The following is a 16,256-nucleotide window of genomic DNA, read 5'->3' as shown; positions in this document are numbered from 1 at the left end:
AACAGGAAATCAGGAAAACGCAGGGGGAAATTAATGACATCTATACACAAGAAACTCACAAAAAGCTTCTTTTCCTAAGACAGAGATACTATGAGACGGGTGGTAGATCAGCTAAATATCTGGCTTATAAACTGCGTAAACAACAAGAAGAAAACACAATTTATAAAATACGAAATCCTGTGTCCCGGGATATCGAAAACAAAGCAGGAAAAATCCAAGAGTGTTTTGAAACTTTCTACAGAGAACTATATTCTCAACCCCAAGCAGCAGATGAAACCCAGATAGATTCTTTTTTGAACTCCCTGGATTTACCAGTCCTTACTGACCCACAAAATGTAAATTTGATAAAACCAATTACAAGCGGAGAAGTGGACTCAGCCATTTCCAGGCTAAAAGCAGGGAAGTCCCCGGGTTCAGACGGTTTTAACACAGAATGGTATAAAACGTTGAGAGCGGAGTTGTCACCATTGTTGCTCAATACTTTCAATGGGATCCTGCGGGGAGGCGATGCCCCGCCCTCGTGGAAGGAGGCCATTATCTCAGTCATTCCAAAAGAGGGAAAAGATAAACTAGAATGTGACAATTATCGACCGATAAGTGTTTTAAATTTAGACTATAAACTTTTCACCTCTATTATGGCCCGGAGGCTGGAGAACACTTTGTCCTCCATCATAAGTTTGGACCAGGCAGGGTTTTTGTGCGGCCGGCAAACCTCAGACAATATTAGGAGGTCACTACACATCTTAAGTCAAACTACTGAGGACAAATCCAAAGCAATCCTAGTAGCCCTGGATTCAAGAAAAGCCTTTGATTCCGTAAGGTGGACCTTCCTTTACAAAGTAATGGCGAAATTTGGTTTTGATGAAACATTTATAAAAGTTATTCAGACCCTATACGACAAACCTACAGCTCGTATCAAGATTAATGGAGATTTGTCTGATGCTTTCGTTTTGAAACGTGGTTCGAGGCAGGGGTGCGCAATCTCGCCTCTCCTCTTCGACTTATTTATTGAACCCCTAGGCCAATTAATAAGACAGAGTGAAGCCGTCAAAGGCATAAGTATGGGGGGTATCGAACACAAGGCTGCCATGTTCGCAGATGATGTCCTCGTGTACTTAGGGGGGGACCCTGAGAGGTCATTTAACGAACTGATGTCACTACTAACAGGTTATGGTGAACTATCCGGTTATAAGCTCAATACTTCTAAAACACAGGTCATGGCTCTAAACTTTAATGCCCCAAGGGGACTGAGGGAAAAATATGATTTGAAATGGGACAACGAAGAAATCAAATACTTGGGAATAAATGTGACGAAAGATCCTTCAAAGTTAAGGCAAGCTAATTATGGTCCCATATCGATGAAAATTAAATCTGATTTACATAGATGGAACCTAATCCCCTTCCTAAGCCTAAACTCAAGAATAAGTTCAGTCAAGATGAACATTCTTCCCCGCTTACTTTACATCTTTAGAAATCTCCCAGTAGAAGTGGACGATAAACAATTCAGAGAATGGGACAAATGGATTTCTAGGTTCATTTGGCAAGGGAAGAAACCAAGAATTAAATATAGCACCCTACAACTGAGAAAGGACAAAGGGGGCATGGCTCTTCCCTGTTTAAGAAATTACTATTATGCAGCCCAGATAACTCCTCTGTTATACTGGAGTAACAGGGGGTATAAAGCGAGATGGAAGGAGTTGGAGCTTGGTCTAGTTGCTGACTTCCCTCTGCAGGCTGCAATAGGGGACAGGGGTTTGGCGGACCGATTAGAGAGGATCAATAACCCATGGATAAACCATACGTTAAATGTGTGGCAAAAGGTTGTGAGGTCATGTGGTTTAAAAAAAATGTTGAAACTTTTCAGATGGTGTGCCTTCGACACAGACTTTGTCCCAAATAGAGGCGACATTAGATTTAAGTCATGGATAGAGAAAGGAATCACAACTTACATGTCATTTATGCAAAGAACTGAAATTGATAGTTTCAGATCAATACAAGTCAAACATGATCTGGAACAGGCTGACTTTTACAGATACCTCCAGGTGCGGCACTATATCAATCAAGAATGCAAATTCAAAGAGTTTTCTGCAGTTGAATCAGAATTCTTTTTCATATTAAAGTCAGCTCTCACAGTGGAGCCAAGTAAGTCCATCTCTGAGTTATATGGCGCCATTTCAGATGCTAAGAATGAAAGCACGTTGTACATCAAAGAGAGATGGGAGAGGGACGCAGGAGTTGAACTCTCAGAGGAAGTATGGGGAGGGATCTGGGAGTTCCAGTCTACCTCAACTTGTTCTATGGACTGGAGAGAGCACTGTTGGAAAAATATTATTAGATATTTTAAGACCCCATACCAGGAAAAATACAAAGGGGACGATAGGCTGTGCTGGAGGCAGTGTGGGGCAAAGAAAGCCAACCACTTCCACATTTTCTGGGGGTGCCCCAAATTGGGGGTGTTTTGGAACAATATTCACAAATCACTGTGCTCAGTATTTAATACTCCAATACCTTTCAACTTCACAACCATGTACCTGGGCCACATTGAATGTCTTAACCAGTCGAGATACACAAAGCTACTGCAGATTCTCTTGGCAGCCAGCAAAAAGTCAATAACAAGAAGATGGCTATCCCCAATCACACCCACAATGGACGATTGGCATGGAATAGTCCTAGACATCTTCAAAATGGAAAAATTAACATACATGTTAAGAACTAGATTAGACAATTTCTACCAAATTTGGAACAACTGGATTGTGCATATTGCCCCCCTGAGAGCGGACTTCGTGTAATCTCACTGGTTCATTGCCTGCTGTTTGATTGTATAAATATAAAATGTATAAGACACCTCTCCTCCTCTCGTGGTCGAAGACCAAAGCTATATTGTTTTTGTCCCCCTCAGCATAAATGTATATACTTTAGTTGTTGTTGTTTTTTGTTTCTTATGTCTTTTTCCGCCCACTCTTTCTTTTTTCTTTGTCCTCCTGAAATGTACCACCTGAAGTATTACTGACGTGCCTGTCTCTGTTTGAGTGTGGACTCGATGTCTTATATAGGAAAAAGGACTATACTATACAGAGACATTGGAGATGTTGCCACATGGAGGGGGGATGAGGGAGGGAAGAGGGGTGGGGAAAAAAAAGAAAAGAAGAAAATCTTGGGAACTGCTCTTATATCGTTTGTAGAAATGCTATATGTACAATTATACTGCACTTTCCGAATAAAACAAATATTATAAAAAAAAAAAAGAAATAATTCGAACCTGGGCCAGCTGCAAGAAGGACCTGATTCACGTGTGTGTGTGTGTGTGTGTGTGTGTGTGTGTGTGTGTGTGTGTGTGTGTGTGTGTGTGTGTGTGTGTGTGTGTGTGTGTGTGTGTGTGTGTGTGTGTGTGTGTGTGTGTGTGTGTATTATTGAACCGTGTCTCGTCAGGTGTCGTATGATGTCTGCGGCTTCTGTGAGCGAAACAGAGACGTGCTCTTCAATGACATCATCGAGCTGATGCAGAGCAGTGAGTTGTAAGTACTGAACTGGAATCTGGAGTCATGGAATGGACTCCTTAGTGATTATTATTAACGAATTGATGCAAAAAAAGAACGGATTATTTTTTTATAATTAACTAAATCGATTAGACTGATTACATACTTGTTTGATGTGGGCTTATAGATGCGCTATTATTATTACATTATTACATCTAACTAATTAGTTAGATGTTCATAACTAGGCATGTAACGATTCACTCAACTCACGTCCAGACAATTAGTATATTCATATATTCAACTAGTGTCTTCTTTTGCCAGTGCGTTCATCAGAGACCTGTTTCCTGAGAACCTGGATGCCGAGAAGAGAGGCAGACCCTCCACCGCCAGCAGTAAGATCAAGGTCAGGATTCACTGAGCAAGGCACTAACGCTGTCAGTGTTGGAGGTTCCAATCCCTATTCATGCCAAAAACAAAATCGCTTACAATGTATGATTTAAACAAACATGGTGGGAATGTTATGAATGACCTCATTTTAAAGATAAACAGTAAACTAAAATAGCTTTCTGAAAACATTTTAGTCCAGAAATATGCAATCCAGTAACATAAACTTGAATTCAGCACTGCCTTGTTTGTTTGATACATGTTAACGGCGAGGTGACCTCCTGGCAGTAATTGATGAGGCAATAGGAGTCGAGACAATATTCCAAGTGGTGATGGTTATGCTATAATTGACATGGTATCATGGAGAGACGTGCTGTATGTTCGACATGTGGTATGGTAGTTCTGCCAATGAGCACTGGGATCATAGTTATATTAGCTGCGGACAAGGTTGAAAGTGTATGTGTGTGCATATGCATGGATTACAACTACTGTCCACAACTGATTTCAGTCATTTGGATTCCATAGAAACCAGCATGTCTTGAGATTTTATTTGTGCATTAAAATCCGTGCGGGTGTGTTCATTTGCGCAGAAACAAGCCAACAACCTGGTGCAGACCCTGATGCGCTGCACCCCCCACTACATCCGCTGCATCAAGCCCAACGAGACCAAGCGCGCTCGCGACTGGGAGGATTCCAGGGCCAAGCACCAGGTGGAGTACCTGGGCCTGAGGGAGAACATCCGGGTCCGCAGGGCGGGCTACGCCTTCAGGAGGGTCTTCAGCAAGTTCCTGCAAAGGTCACGACAACGTTTCACCTGTGTAAAACCCGGGAAAGCATCCGTGTTATTTTAGTTAGTTAGTTCACCGTCCTTTCAATTAAAAAAAGAAAGTTCCCCCCCTGTTTAGCCGACGAGACCGAAAATCTTAAAACGTTAATAACTCTTGATCTAAATCATCCCGTCCAATTCTAAGAAAAGATCATGTGTTAGACGGCCCACCGTCGCTAGTCGCGTTAGTTTTCATCATACCTCCTGTTGTTGTCGATCGGCTCTAGAGTGTTTTGGCTACATTTAGCTGCAACATCCACATCCGGGATAACATCCGGTCCGTCGGTAAAAGTGTTCCGCTGCTATAAATCGCTAGGCACTATGATTTAATGTTAAGTGTGTGTCACGACTTTAAAAAAATAGCGGATCTACAACCTCATAGCGCATCATTTGGGGAAATTGTGAAGATGTTTTGCAAATCTTTAAATAGATATATTTCCAGATCGAACATTTTTAACTCAAATCCTTGCTTCCGGGAGTCACCCCTTCTCAAAACATATTTTGAGAAGTTTGCAGACAATTACAGATAATTTTTGGGAGTCCTTGACATGAAATTAGGTTTTGAGCAGCACTGATATATAGCAACATAGGTTTTTTTGTAGAATCTGGTCTACAGCTCAGGCTAACATTGCAATATTGTGTGTGTAGGTATGCCATCCTGACCAGGGAGACGTGGCCTCGCTGGCAGGGCGAGGAGCGCCAGGGGGTGGTTCACATCCTCCGCTCTGTGAACATGGACTCAGACCAGTACCAACTGGGACGCAGCAAGATCTTCATCAAAGCTCCAGAGTCGGTATGTTCACCACACACGCATACAGTACCACAGCATTTGTGTTCTATACATTGGTGATTTCGTCGACCAAATCTATGACGAAAAACATTCGTCAAGTACCTTTAAACTAAATAAAAACCAAGTTATGAGTACTAAAACTGAGACTAAATATATTGACAATTTCGTCAACAAATAGAACATATACCGAATGGAGAAGCTATCCAGTAGAACTAAAAGACAAGTCATTTTATGATGCGACGTGTTGTGAGTTGCTTGTCGATGTGTTGTGGGTTCGAGTCCCGATCCTGACGACCTTTGCTGCATGTCTCATCCCCCCCATCGCTCTCCCCATTTCCTGTTGACCTAAAAATATCATAATTACAGAGAGGGTCAGATGATGTTCTTGAGGTGGAAGAAGGCAGTTTTGATGACTGTACACATCGTGAGCTTCTAGGTCTGCTATTCTCGGCATGCAACAACGTGGCATCTCGCTAGGGATTCATACACCACGTGCACGCACTCTCAATGTTTGTGAACAAATAATTGGTCTATTTCCTCCTTGCAGTTCATTATGTTGTATTGTGGTACATTGTGTTGCGTTGTAGTTGTTCTTGCTGGAGGAGATGCGCGACAGGAAGTACAACGGGTATGCCAGAGTGATCCAGCAGGCGTGGAGGAAACATATCGCCGTCCGCAAGTACGTCAAGATGAGAGAAGAAGGTAAAGCAGCCTATAGTTTTGACCTTTTTCCATCCACTGCTTGTTGTTTTTCCATTTCCTCCCACTCAATTTCAATTCCCCCTGTATTCGTATGGCCCCTGTCACTTCTAGCCACAGATTTGTACCCAAAGTCTGGACAGGAACTGCGTGTACCCCTGCGCCACCTGAACACCTCCACAATTTTATTGTTGAGATAGAACCAACCTCCTCACTTATATAAGCCATTACGGACATTAAAGTGGCACTATGTAACTTTTTAGTTTTTATGAATACAATCTATGGTAGAGTATGTTAATGCAATATATAACATAATTATACAATCGGGGTGGTTGTATTTAGTCTCCCTGCTCTTCTATTGAGACTTTTAGATTGTGTCGAAGGTCATGTCTCACTTAGACACGGTATCTGACATCATTTTAAACTGAAGGTCACGTTTCATTGGATCCCTTGAGCATGAAAGCAGGCTCCATTAGCTCAATGGTAAAGATTCCCGGGTTCAAATCCGGGGTAGAAGAGGTTGAGCTTTAGGATAGAGATGTGATGATATATATTTCTTCTGTTAAATCCCCTCTGCTATTTCTACCAGAATCCATTTAGACTGTAAACACCCTTTTTGGCTCCTACAATAACCATACCCCAAAAGTGCCAGTAGAGGTTAGAGTCCTTGATACAGTTATGTTGCGGTTGACCTGGCAGAGGTCGCTCTACCAGGTCAAAGCTACTGGCACAAAGGAAAGGACGTGCCACGTTTCATTTGTTTTGTGTTGTAGTGGTATCTATCCTTTTTAAAATTATCATTATTATCCCAATTTCAGTTGTGAACGAACTCACGCTTTATCCATGTTGTCGATTTCTGTCCTTCAGCCTCCGATATCCTCTTGAACAAGAAAGAACGTCGCAGAAACAGCCTGAACAGGAACTTTGTAGGGGATTACATCGGAACCGACAGCCACCCCGAGATCAGACAGTTTGTCGGTCGCAGAGAGAGGATTGACTTTGCCGACGTTGTCGTCAAATACGACCGCAGGTTCAGGGTAAGACCTCAGCCTTTTAGGGCAGTGTATCCCAAACCCTGGGTCGGGACCCATGTTTGCGTCACGGACCCATTTTTATGGGGCACGACTAAATAACCCTTTTTTTTTCTAAAAAAGGTTAATAAATACATATACAAATACATATAAAAAATGTCAGATATTCATTCAACAGAATACGGTATCATAAAATGTAAGATTATCTGTATGTATAAAGCTCAAGCTCACACGCATTGTGTGCTTGTAGATCTGCTATTTTCAAATGGCCGAAATGTATATAGGGCTGAAGTGATTAATGTGTTTTGTAATAATAATAAAAATCTACAAATAATTGTAGTGAAATAAAGGTTTTGGGAAATTGGAAATACTTAATACCTCAAAATGGTAGTACAGTACTTGAGTACATAGTTACTTTCCACCACTGTTTGTCAGCTGATCTGAGGCCTGTCCTGAGACTCCCAATACCACCTGACACTATCTCTCTCTCTCTCTCTCTCTCTCCCCCCAGACGGTGAAGCGTGACCTCATCCTGACGTCTAAGTTTGTGTATCTGATTGGTCGAGAGAAGGTGAAACAGGGCCCGGAGAAAGGTCAGATCAGGGAGGTTCTGAAGAGGAAGATGGACTTGGACCAGATCCAGTCTGTCTCTCTAAGGTACAACAAGGCTGTCTGTCTGTCTGTTACAGGATATCTCATGCATTTATGAAAACGCTTGCCCAAAACTTTGGTTGATTCTTTGATGCTAATGCTGCGTTGACACCAGTCCACCAAATCTTTATTGCGGCTGTATGTCGCAGTTTACTATGAAAACCTGCATTTCCCGTCGCTCGGTCGGGTACTGTAACCAGTAAGGCGTCTTACTGGTTTGGTTTTCAGTCAGTCTTCTGAATAAAAAATGATTTCGTTTTTGTCATATTTTTGTCTTTCTTAGTTTTTGTTTAGTTTTCGTCTGTGAAAAAGGGTAGTTGACAAACATTTTTCATCATAGTTTTAGTCGACTAAACTGGCTAACGCAGTGGTTACCAACCTTATTTTAGGACGAGAGCCCACTGAAACATTCACGGACCACCCATCTGACCACTTAACCCAGCAGTGATCAGATGGGTGGGCTGCGTGCATTTTCAGAGCATGTTTATTTTAATAAACATGGTAGTATGTCACACTGGTATGCATGTCACACCTCTCCTCTCCTCTCCTCTCCTCTCCTCTCCTCTCCTCTCCTCTCCTCTCCTCTCCTCTCCTCTCCTCTCCTTTCCTCTCCTCTCCTGTCCCATCTCCTCCAGTCCTCTGCAGGATGATATGTTCATCATTCATGAGATGCAGTACGACAGTGTTCTACAGTCCATGTTTAAAACGGAGTTCCTGAGTCTGTTGTACAAACGCTACGAGGAGAAGACACACAGGAAGCTATCGCTCAAATTCAACAGCCTGTAAGTAGTACTGTAACCACACCATTGGTTCTCAACCTTTTTTTGGTACCAAACGAGAAGCATCTTATTTTTTCGAGAAGCATTAAATAAAGAAATAAATTATCCCACGATTTTTGTAACTTTGTCTAATGTAATCCTGGGCGCTACACCCCCTCTGCCAACCTGGGGAGAGCAGCGGACTGGCCTCATGCTTCCGTCAATACATGAGAAGTCCAAGCTGCTTCTTTTCACTTGATACGGGGGAGTTTCCCCGGTTGGATTTATATTCAGATACATTTACGTGACTGTAAAGACGAAACGGAAGTATGGGGGAGGGGGGGGTCACATCCGCTTCAATCTGGGAACCAATCGGAAAAAAACAGGAAAAACAGCGCCCTCTGTTGTTTGTTGACTTTGAATTTGCCTCTGGGGGCAGGCCTCAATAGAATGTCTATAACAGGATGTTGCCCGTTTGGCCTGCCCTCGGTAGCGCTGCTCAGAATCTGTTCTTGCGAGATTACATCCGCTTTATCTCTTGTTAATTTTCAGAGCTTTTGTTGCTCCAGACTGTATAACGGAAGCATTTGCAAATTGTGGGAGGCAACTGTCTGTCTGGCTCCCCCATTGTACAGGCTGGAGTTTAAAGTGAAGAAAGGTGGTTGGGGTCCATTCGGGTCGGCGGGTTCCAGACAGATCCAGTTCCAGGCTGGTCAGGGAGACGAGGCGGTTCTGAAGCCCAGTGGTAAAGTTCTGCTGGTCAGCGTCGGACCGGGTCTGCCCAAGAACTCCCGTAAGTCAGCATCAGGGTTTGGGTCAGAACTAGCCCAGAAAACGACTGTTCGGTAAAGCAACAGTGTCGTTTATACAAACATTTTGGTGAATGGGCAACATTTCTTTACTTTATTTTTTTCAAAGATTTACAAAAAAGTTTTTTTTTAATCACTTAAACCCAATATTGTTGCTGTCGGGCAGAATCCAACTATCACCATTTTTCAAAATATGTGGTATTGAACACCCTTTACATCTGTGTGTGGGTTTTACTGTTCTGCCTAAATCTCCTAACTCCATTGAGGCCTTTTCCATCATTGATTAGAATGATAAAGTAACACTACTTTATCCACTCCTTATTTATAAGAGTCTTTGCTGACAGAGAGCTCGGGTTACCTCCTGTTTTCTTTCTGTTTTCCTCCTTGCTTTCTTCCTGTTTGCAATGTGACCGACTGCCTCTCTGCCCAATAGGACCAACCCGCCGAGACAAGCGCAAGAGTCGCTACATGGGCAGCCAGGCTCCATCTACCGGCTATCAGTCCAGAGGTGAGCAACTGACTCATCTATTCACCCAACCACAGACTCATTTACTGACTCTTCTATTGACTCATCTACTGATTAATCTATTGTCTCGTCTACTGACTCTCATATGGATTCACCTAGGCAAGGAAAGGCCTTTGTATTTGTATAGCACATTGCAACAAAAATTCATGTCAATTGAATGTGCTTTACACAAAGCGAAGAAAACACAAATTTTAAAATGACATTAGGATGCAATAAAACAAAATAAGTAAAAGTAACATTGTAGAAGAGGCTCTTTACCTAAACCCATATTTAATATTCTTGCACCTTGACCAGAACCAATTCCTATATGTCACACTGCCATTAAAACCTCTCCTCTCAGCCCGAATCCAGCCAGCGTGTCACAGGGATTTGAATCGTAATCTTGACGACCTTTGCTGCGTGTCACTCCCCATCTCTCTCTCCCCACTTCCTGTCAGTCTACTGTCCTATCAATATTTTATATTAATTTAATAAACCCCAAAATCCTCTCCTCTCCTCACCCCTCGTCTCCTCTCCCTTCCCAGACTCTCCCAGAGCAGGAGGAGGTGGTGGTAGAGGTGGTGGTAGAGGAGGTGCAGGTAGAGCTCATCAGAGAGGTTCTCTCCTGCGTCAGCAGTCCAGTATGGAGCAGCCCACTCTGCCGCGCCTCGCGGCCGCACACTCCCACCAGAACCAGAGGAACGCACACGACCAGGACAACTCCTTCATGGACGTACCGGACCAGGGCGTGGCCGGGTGAGGACCTGCTTGAAGCCTGTGTTTTCAAATTCATTTTAAATGTTACGATTTTACAAATCTCTAAAAAGAAGATGAATGAATGAATTACATTTTCCATGACCGAGGTGGTTTACCAGGCTAATCTTCACCTATGACAGGATGCTAATGAAAGTGGTTAAACTCTTTTTTAAATATATTTTTTATCCCACGATTTTGTAACCCATTTTTCACCCCTGTGCCAATCATCTACTGTGATCCTGGGCTCTACACACCCTCCGCCAACCTGGGGAGAGCAACGGACTTAACTCATGCTCCCTTCATGCCTGAGTGTCCAAGTTGCTCCTTTACACCTGACAGGGGGGAGTTTCCCTGGTTGGACGTAGCGCGTGGTAGGAACACGTTATTCCAACCAGTTCCTTTCCCCTCCATCAGGCGCCCCGGCTGGCCAGGGGGAGGCAGTTTAGAGACCAGGATTACTGCATGTTTTTGTGAGGGTACCTACCCTAGGGGACACGGGGAGAACATGCAAACTCCACACAGAAAGGCCCTTTCGCCAACCCCGCCGTCGGGTATGAAAGTGGTTAAACTCATTCACTGCCAAGGATTTCTTTCCAAAGAGATTTTTCCAAAGGCCTGTACTTCGGAGGAACGTAAGAAAAATAATCAACCTCACTTTATGTCAATCATGTTTGCACACTGCCACCAAATATTTCGTCCATATAACCTTTTTTCAGACTGGGGTTGGTTTTATCAGTTTTCCGCATGTGTCAAGTGGGGTGTTGGTAACAAGGTGATAGCTAGTGATAGCCTACTACTTTCGGATCTGCAAAACACACAGCAAAAGAATGCACCAGTGTGCAACCTTTAGTGTATTTTTGCCTTTGTGTGTAGTCTCCACCGTAGACTTTCTAAGGAGGTGAAGCCGCTTCCAGGAGCAGGTCGACCCAAACCAGCACCGAGACCCAAACCCCGGGGTCCACAGTGCAGAGCGCTGTACGCTTACGACGCGCAGGACACCGACGAACTCAGCTTCAATGCAGATGACGTCATCGACATCCTCACCGAAGGTCAGTGGTTGAAAAAGTGTAAACACCAAGGGCTATATCTTGGCGCCACGGGGGGTCAAAATGGGTCATTGGCCCCTTTATACGGACCACCTTGACCCTAGTCAAGATTTTTTATCATATCACTATCTGTCCAGAGACTCCAGACACTTTATATGATTGTAGTTGTGATTTGTACCTTCAAGGCAGGTTTCTGTCTCAATAGGATCTCCTGCCTAAATAAACTTAAAATTCTAATTTTGAGGTCAGGATGACAATGTTCTGCAGTTAACACCGTCCTATCAAATAGTAACGCCCAGCGCTCAGGACGGAGATTAATAAAATGACAGAGATTTATTGATATCAAAACCGATCGCATCGCTTCACAGGCTGGGAGCGTCTGTTGCGCAACATTCTATGTCATTTCCGGTTGGGACGTCATCGAAGATTTTCCCCACCATTTTAGGGGATGAGACCGAAAATCTTAAAACGTGAATAACTCTTGATCTAAATCATTCCGTCCAATTCTAAGCAAAGATTATGTTTTAGACTGGCCATCGCGGTCCCGTTACTAGTCGCGTTAGCTACTTCAGCTACATCCGGGATAGGGCCTGGTGCGTCGCTAAATGTGCTCCATTGCTGTAAATCGCTGGGCGCTCTGATTTAATGGTCCTAAATACCCCCGGCCATTCGTGGTGTTAAAGAAGGGAAAATGAGCAGACAAATTTGGAACTGTAACGGGCACCCGTAGCAGCCTACCTTTAACGGCAGTGTCGTAAAGCTCACTAGATACTATGATGATGTGCATTTGTACCGGTCTGTATGAAGTTATCTGTACCTACTACCTGCTAATGATCAGTAAAGTCACGTAAATATAAAGTCATTGTCCAGGCTCTTCAATACATTACATGGTGTCAAGAAGTGGAAGAAGTAGAACGCGATTGTTACATGAATGTAATTGGGTCTCCACAGATCCGTCAGGGTGGTGGTACGGTCGTCTCAGGGGAAGAGAAGGAATGTTCCCTGGAAACTACGTAGAGAAGATGTAAACAACTCCATGCATCTCCTCTGTCCTACTCTCTGTTCCTCTTCATTCCAGGGGTCTTCAACAGGGGTCCTGGGACCCCTAGGGATTCCTCAGTGTCTACAGGGTTCCACCAAATCTTGTAGCGTATAATTCCTTTTCTGAGGGGACCATTAGCCAAAAATAGCAGATCTACAACCTCAGCATGAGTCACTGTGAGCTTGTAGACCTGGATATGGATTGTAGCTTTATGTCCATTCTTTAGAACAATCCCGTCGAACCATGTTCTGTTTTAAACCACAGCTAATCAGCATCATCACTTCTCACAGATCTCAGTGATCAGATCAATTCAAACGGTATTGATCACTCAGGGAGGAAAGTTCAATAATGTTTAACTAGCTGATCTACAAGCTCACAACACGTCGCAATGTGATACTATACATTGTGAGCATTTTGTTTTTGGAGCAGTGTTAAAATGTAAATGAAAGCGATGTGTTGCTAAAAGTATAATGTCAGGTTGGTATACAACTACCATTTCCCTGATAATAGAAAAGGAAATGCTTTCTATATTATATAACCAACTTCTTGTGCTTTAAGAGGCATATACATTATTTCATCATGTTAGTTTGAAAAACTTTATAGAAATGGTCTATTTTAAAAGAACTATTGTTTGCTTTGTATGTAAAGAACATATTGAAAATGTGTTTAATGTTGAGAACCACCAAGTGATAGGAATCTTTCAAAACGCTGATAGATTTATTCTGTTCTCTTACCGTGGTGGACAGTGATGTTTCTACAATCTGTATTTGATCGCATGTAAAATATGAAATAAATCCTATGAAATATTGGTTGTGCCGTTTAGTTTACAATACCAAAGTCATTGTACAACGTAACCAATTTTATACATTTATCTGGATTTTTTAAATGTACTGACAAACTTGTGTTGACACTTTGAATTTGATTATACTATAATTTGGCATCAATGTATTGGATCTAAACAATCGAAATGTTTAACCCATTATGGGGAGACAGATGAAACTGCATTACCCAGAATTCCACACAGACGGTAATTTCCTTTTGCCTAGTTCTGGTGTATAATTTATTTTGCAATAAGTGCATCTTGTGAATAGCTTCTAAAATTAAATGGCCTTGAACAAGCCTGTGGAGATTAGACCATTAAAACCAGGAAAGGCATCAGTGTAATTTTAGATTTTATATGTTGGCTATTCAAAAATAGCAGATCTACAAGCTCACAGTGCTGCACTGCGAGTTTGTACATCTGCCATTTTTTTAAGTATTATCAATTTTATTTACCACATTTCTTCTGATCACACAAACATGTTTGAGTACAATTCTTTGATTTTAAGATGAGTTTACTATATAGAAATGTTACAGCTTACTTTTGGTAAATTGTCTTGAGTGTAGTCAACATAGGGAAAGAATGAGGACCCAATGATTAGTTTAAAAACTTCAATTAAAGCAAGCAGTCATATTGCCAGCGTTCAAGTTGCCACCGTCAGGCTGTCGTTGCAGTCATCAATCATCATTGTTTTCATTCACTTCGATTTCATCCAGGCTGCAGCATCCACGGCCTCGACGGCAACCATCTTCTGCAGTCAGTGAGAGTCGTGTTATTGGACCAGCCACTCATGTCGCTGCCGTCGGTTATGGCGGCGGGCGGACTCATGTTGCTAGCGGGCAGTGCGAAACAGAATCCTGTAAACAGAATGAGTTATTCACAGGGGAACAGCCAAAGAACCAAGACTGCGATCAAACTGGGGCAGTGGGGATGATTAGCTTCAATGCCCATTTAAGTATCTAGGATATGCACAGCAGCCACATTGGAAAGAAAGCTTGCCAATTATACTAATTAAAGAAAATGTAGGTTTGGCCAATCTGTAGAGTATGTTAATACAATTTATATAATTGGGGCAGGTCTGTGGTGTTCTGTCGAGACACGTCATGCATCACCTAACCAGTGGTGCCCAAAAGGTAGATCTGTCATCTACCAGTAGATCGCAAAGGCTGTGCAGGTAGATATGTCCATGTCTACATACTGTATATAATTTAAATATAATAATTTGGCATCTGACACTTTATTGACATCAAAAATGGCCTGTTTAACCCACAATGGAATACTTTGTTCTTAAGAGTGTTGAGCACAAACATCAGTAGCATTACAAAGTTACATAGGAAAAGATATAAAATACCAATTCCATTTGACCCCTTTTATTTCCCATTCAAAGTGTATTTGTCATTATGTAATGCCAGCACCGCTATTCCAAAGCCCCCTCAGGTAGGCTTACATTTTTTAACTATTTTCAGCAATGACAATATTCTTTGGTAGACAGCTGGTCAAAATGTTGAAAGTCAAAAACATCTGGGCACCCCTGACCGACTTCCTATGAATCTGCAACAGACCTACAATTTAATAAATGCACATTGGAAGCAAACCAAAAAGCGATTACCTTGTGCAAACCAAAGAGTCACTAGTGCAGCACCAAAAACAAGATTGCTAATGCCTCCCATTGCTGCCACCATTGAAGGAGTTCGCTGCTGATGGTCCCACAGCTGTTCATGATTAGCATTAATGAGTGGAAGAGTTGCTCACCTGTCTTGTTATTATTTGGATGGAAAGGTTTTGACTATTATATCATTTACTGTTAAAGTTAAATTTTTTAGGTTGTTAATGGTATGGTCACATATTATCAGAATAAGATATGTTTGGCTCATAAGATGAGCCAAACTGTTATCACAGCAGGGAGGACATATAGCCCCTTTCGGCACCCTTTGGACGTGGCACCCTAGGGACCTGACAGCTTATCCCGCCCTCCATAGGATGCAGATGTACATACTCTCTGTTCACGGAGAGCCACGGCACCACTTGAGTGTTGGTGAGATGTTTCAAAGATGCATAACACAGCTATAGGAGACAAATCTATGACTATGACTGTAGACATGCACAGTCCTAGAGAACTCCATGCACCACATACATCGTTGTCTCCGTACTTTCACTGTTGTTGGGTGATTCTACCACCTTTGTCCTTTGTGTCTGGGTAGCTCAGTCAGTAGAGCTCTTACCTTTGGACCACAAGTTCATGAGTTTGATCCCGGTCACTGCCAACTCAGTGTATGAGTAGCACGGCTTGGGTGCAGTAAAGTACTGGGAAGCTGGTAGGTGTGGCGCTCCACCTCAAACAGCTGACTGGCACTGTGCCATCTTGGTACCCTCACTAGTAATCGTAATGCATCTTTATATGCATGCTACTCACCTTGTAGTTACTCCACAGGTGAGCACTGAGCAGTATACAACGATGTACAGAATGCTTTAAACAGTGATAACTTGACATCTGAAGAGCATTTATGAAATTTCCTCATTAAAAGACACACCCAGTATGCTACAGTTCCACATTTTAAGGATGTTCCAGTGGACAGGATCAGTTGAGTCTAGAGTTCCAATACCACCACTACCAGCCATTGACAGCCCATTCATCTAAACAGAAAAGTCTGATCTGCTTGTAT

The 16,256-nt window shown here is 42.6% G+C and overlaps 1 protein-coding gene across 1 annotated transcript in view; it reads left to right on the top strand.

Moving 5' to 3' along the window:
• The window catches only part of myo1eb (myosin IEb), a 30,558-nt gene extending 16,977 nt beyond the window's left edge, over positions 1 to 13,581 (top strand). Inside the window, exons 15-27 of the mRNA XM_080769266.1 lie at positions 3,430 to 3,515; positions 3,798 to 3,879; positions 4,451 to 4,656; positions 5,335 to 5,479; positions 6,064 to 6,178; positions 7,043 to 7,212; positions 7,718 to 7,863; positions 8,493 to 8,639; positions 9,251 to 9,408; positions 9,858 to 9,932; positions 10,475 to 10,685; positions 11,559 to 11,734; positions 12,683 to 13,581. Of these exons, the coding sequence (XP_080625392.1) occupies positions 3,430 to 3,515; positions 3,798 to 3,879; positions 4,451 to 4,656; positions 5,335 to 5,479; positions 6,064 to 6,178; positions 7,043 to 7,212; positions 7,718 to 7,863; positions 8,493 to 8,639; positions 9,251 to 9,408; positions 9,858 to 9,932; positions 10,475 to 10,685; positions 11,559 to 11,734; positions 12,683 to 12,759 (1,794 nt within the window). The 3' untranslated portion in view covers positions 12,760 to 13,581. The remainder of the gene's footprint in view (positions 1 to 3,429; positions 3,516 to 3,797; positions 3,880 to 4,450; positions 4,657 to 5,334; positions 5,480 to 6,063; positions 6,179 to 7,042; positions 7,213 to 7,717; positions 7,864 to 8,492; positions 8,640 to 9,250; positions 9,409 to 9,857; positions 9,933 to 10,474; positions 10,686 to 11,558; positions 11,735 to 12,682) is intronic.
• Positions 13,582 to 16,256: the final 2,675 nt, after the last annotated feature.

This window comes from Protomyctophum bolini, assembly GCF_963924005.1.
Source record: "Protomyctophum bolini genome assembly, chromosome: 7".
Classification (NCBI taxonomy): Eukaryota; Metazoa; Chordata; class Actinopteri; order Myctophiformes; family Myctophidae; genus Protomyctophum; species Protomyctophum bolini.
This window is presented reverse-complemented; position numbering and strand designations above follow the sequence as displayed.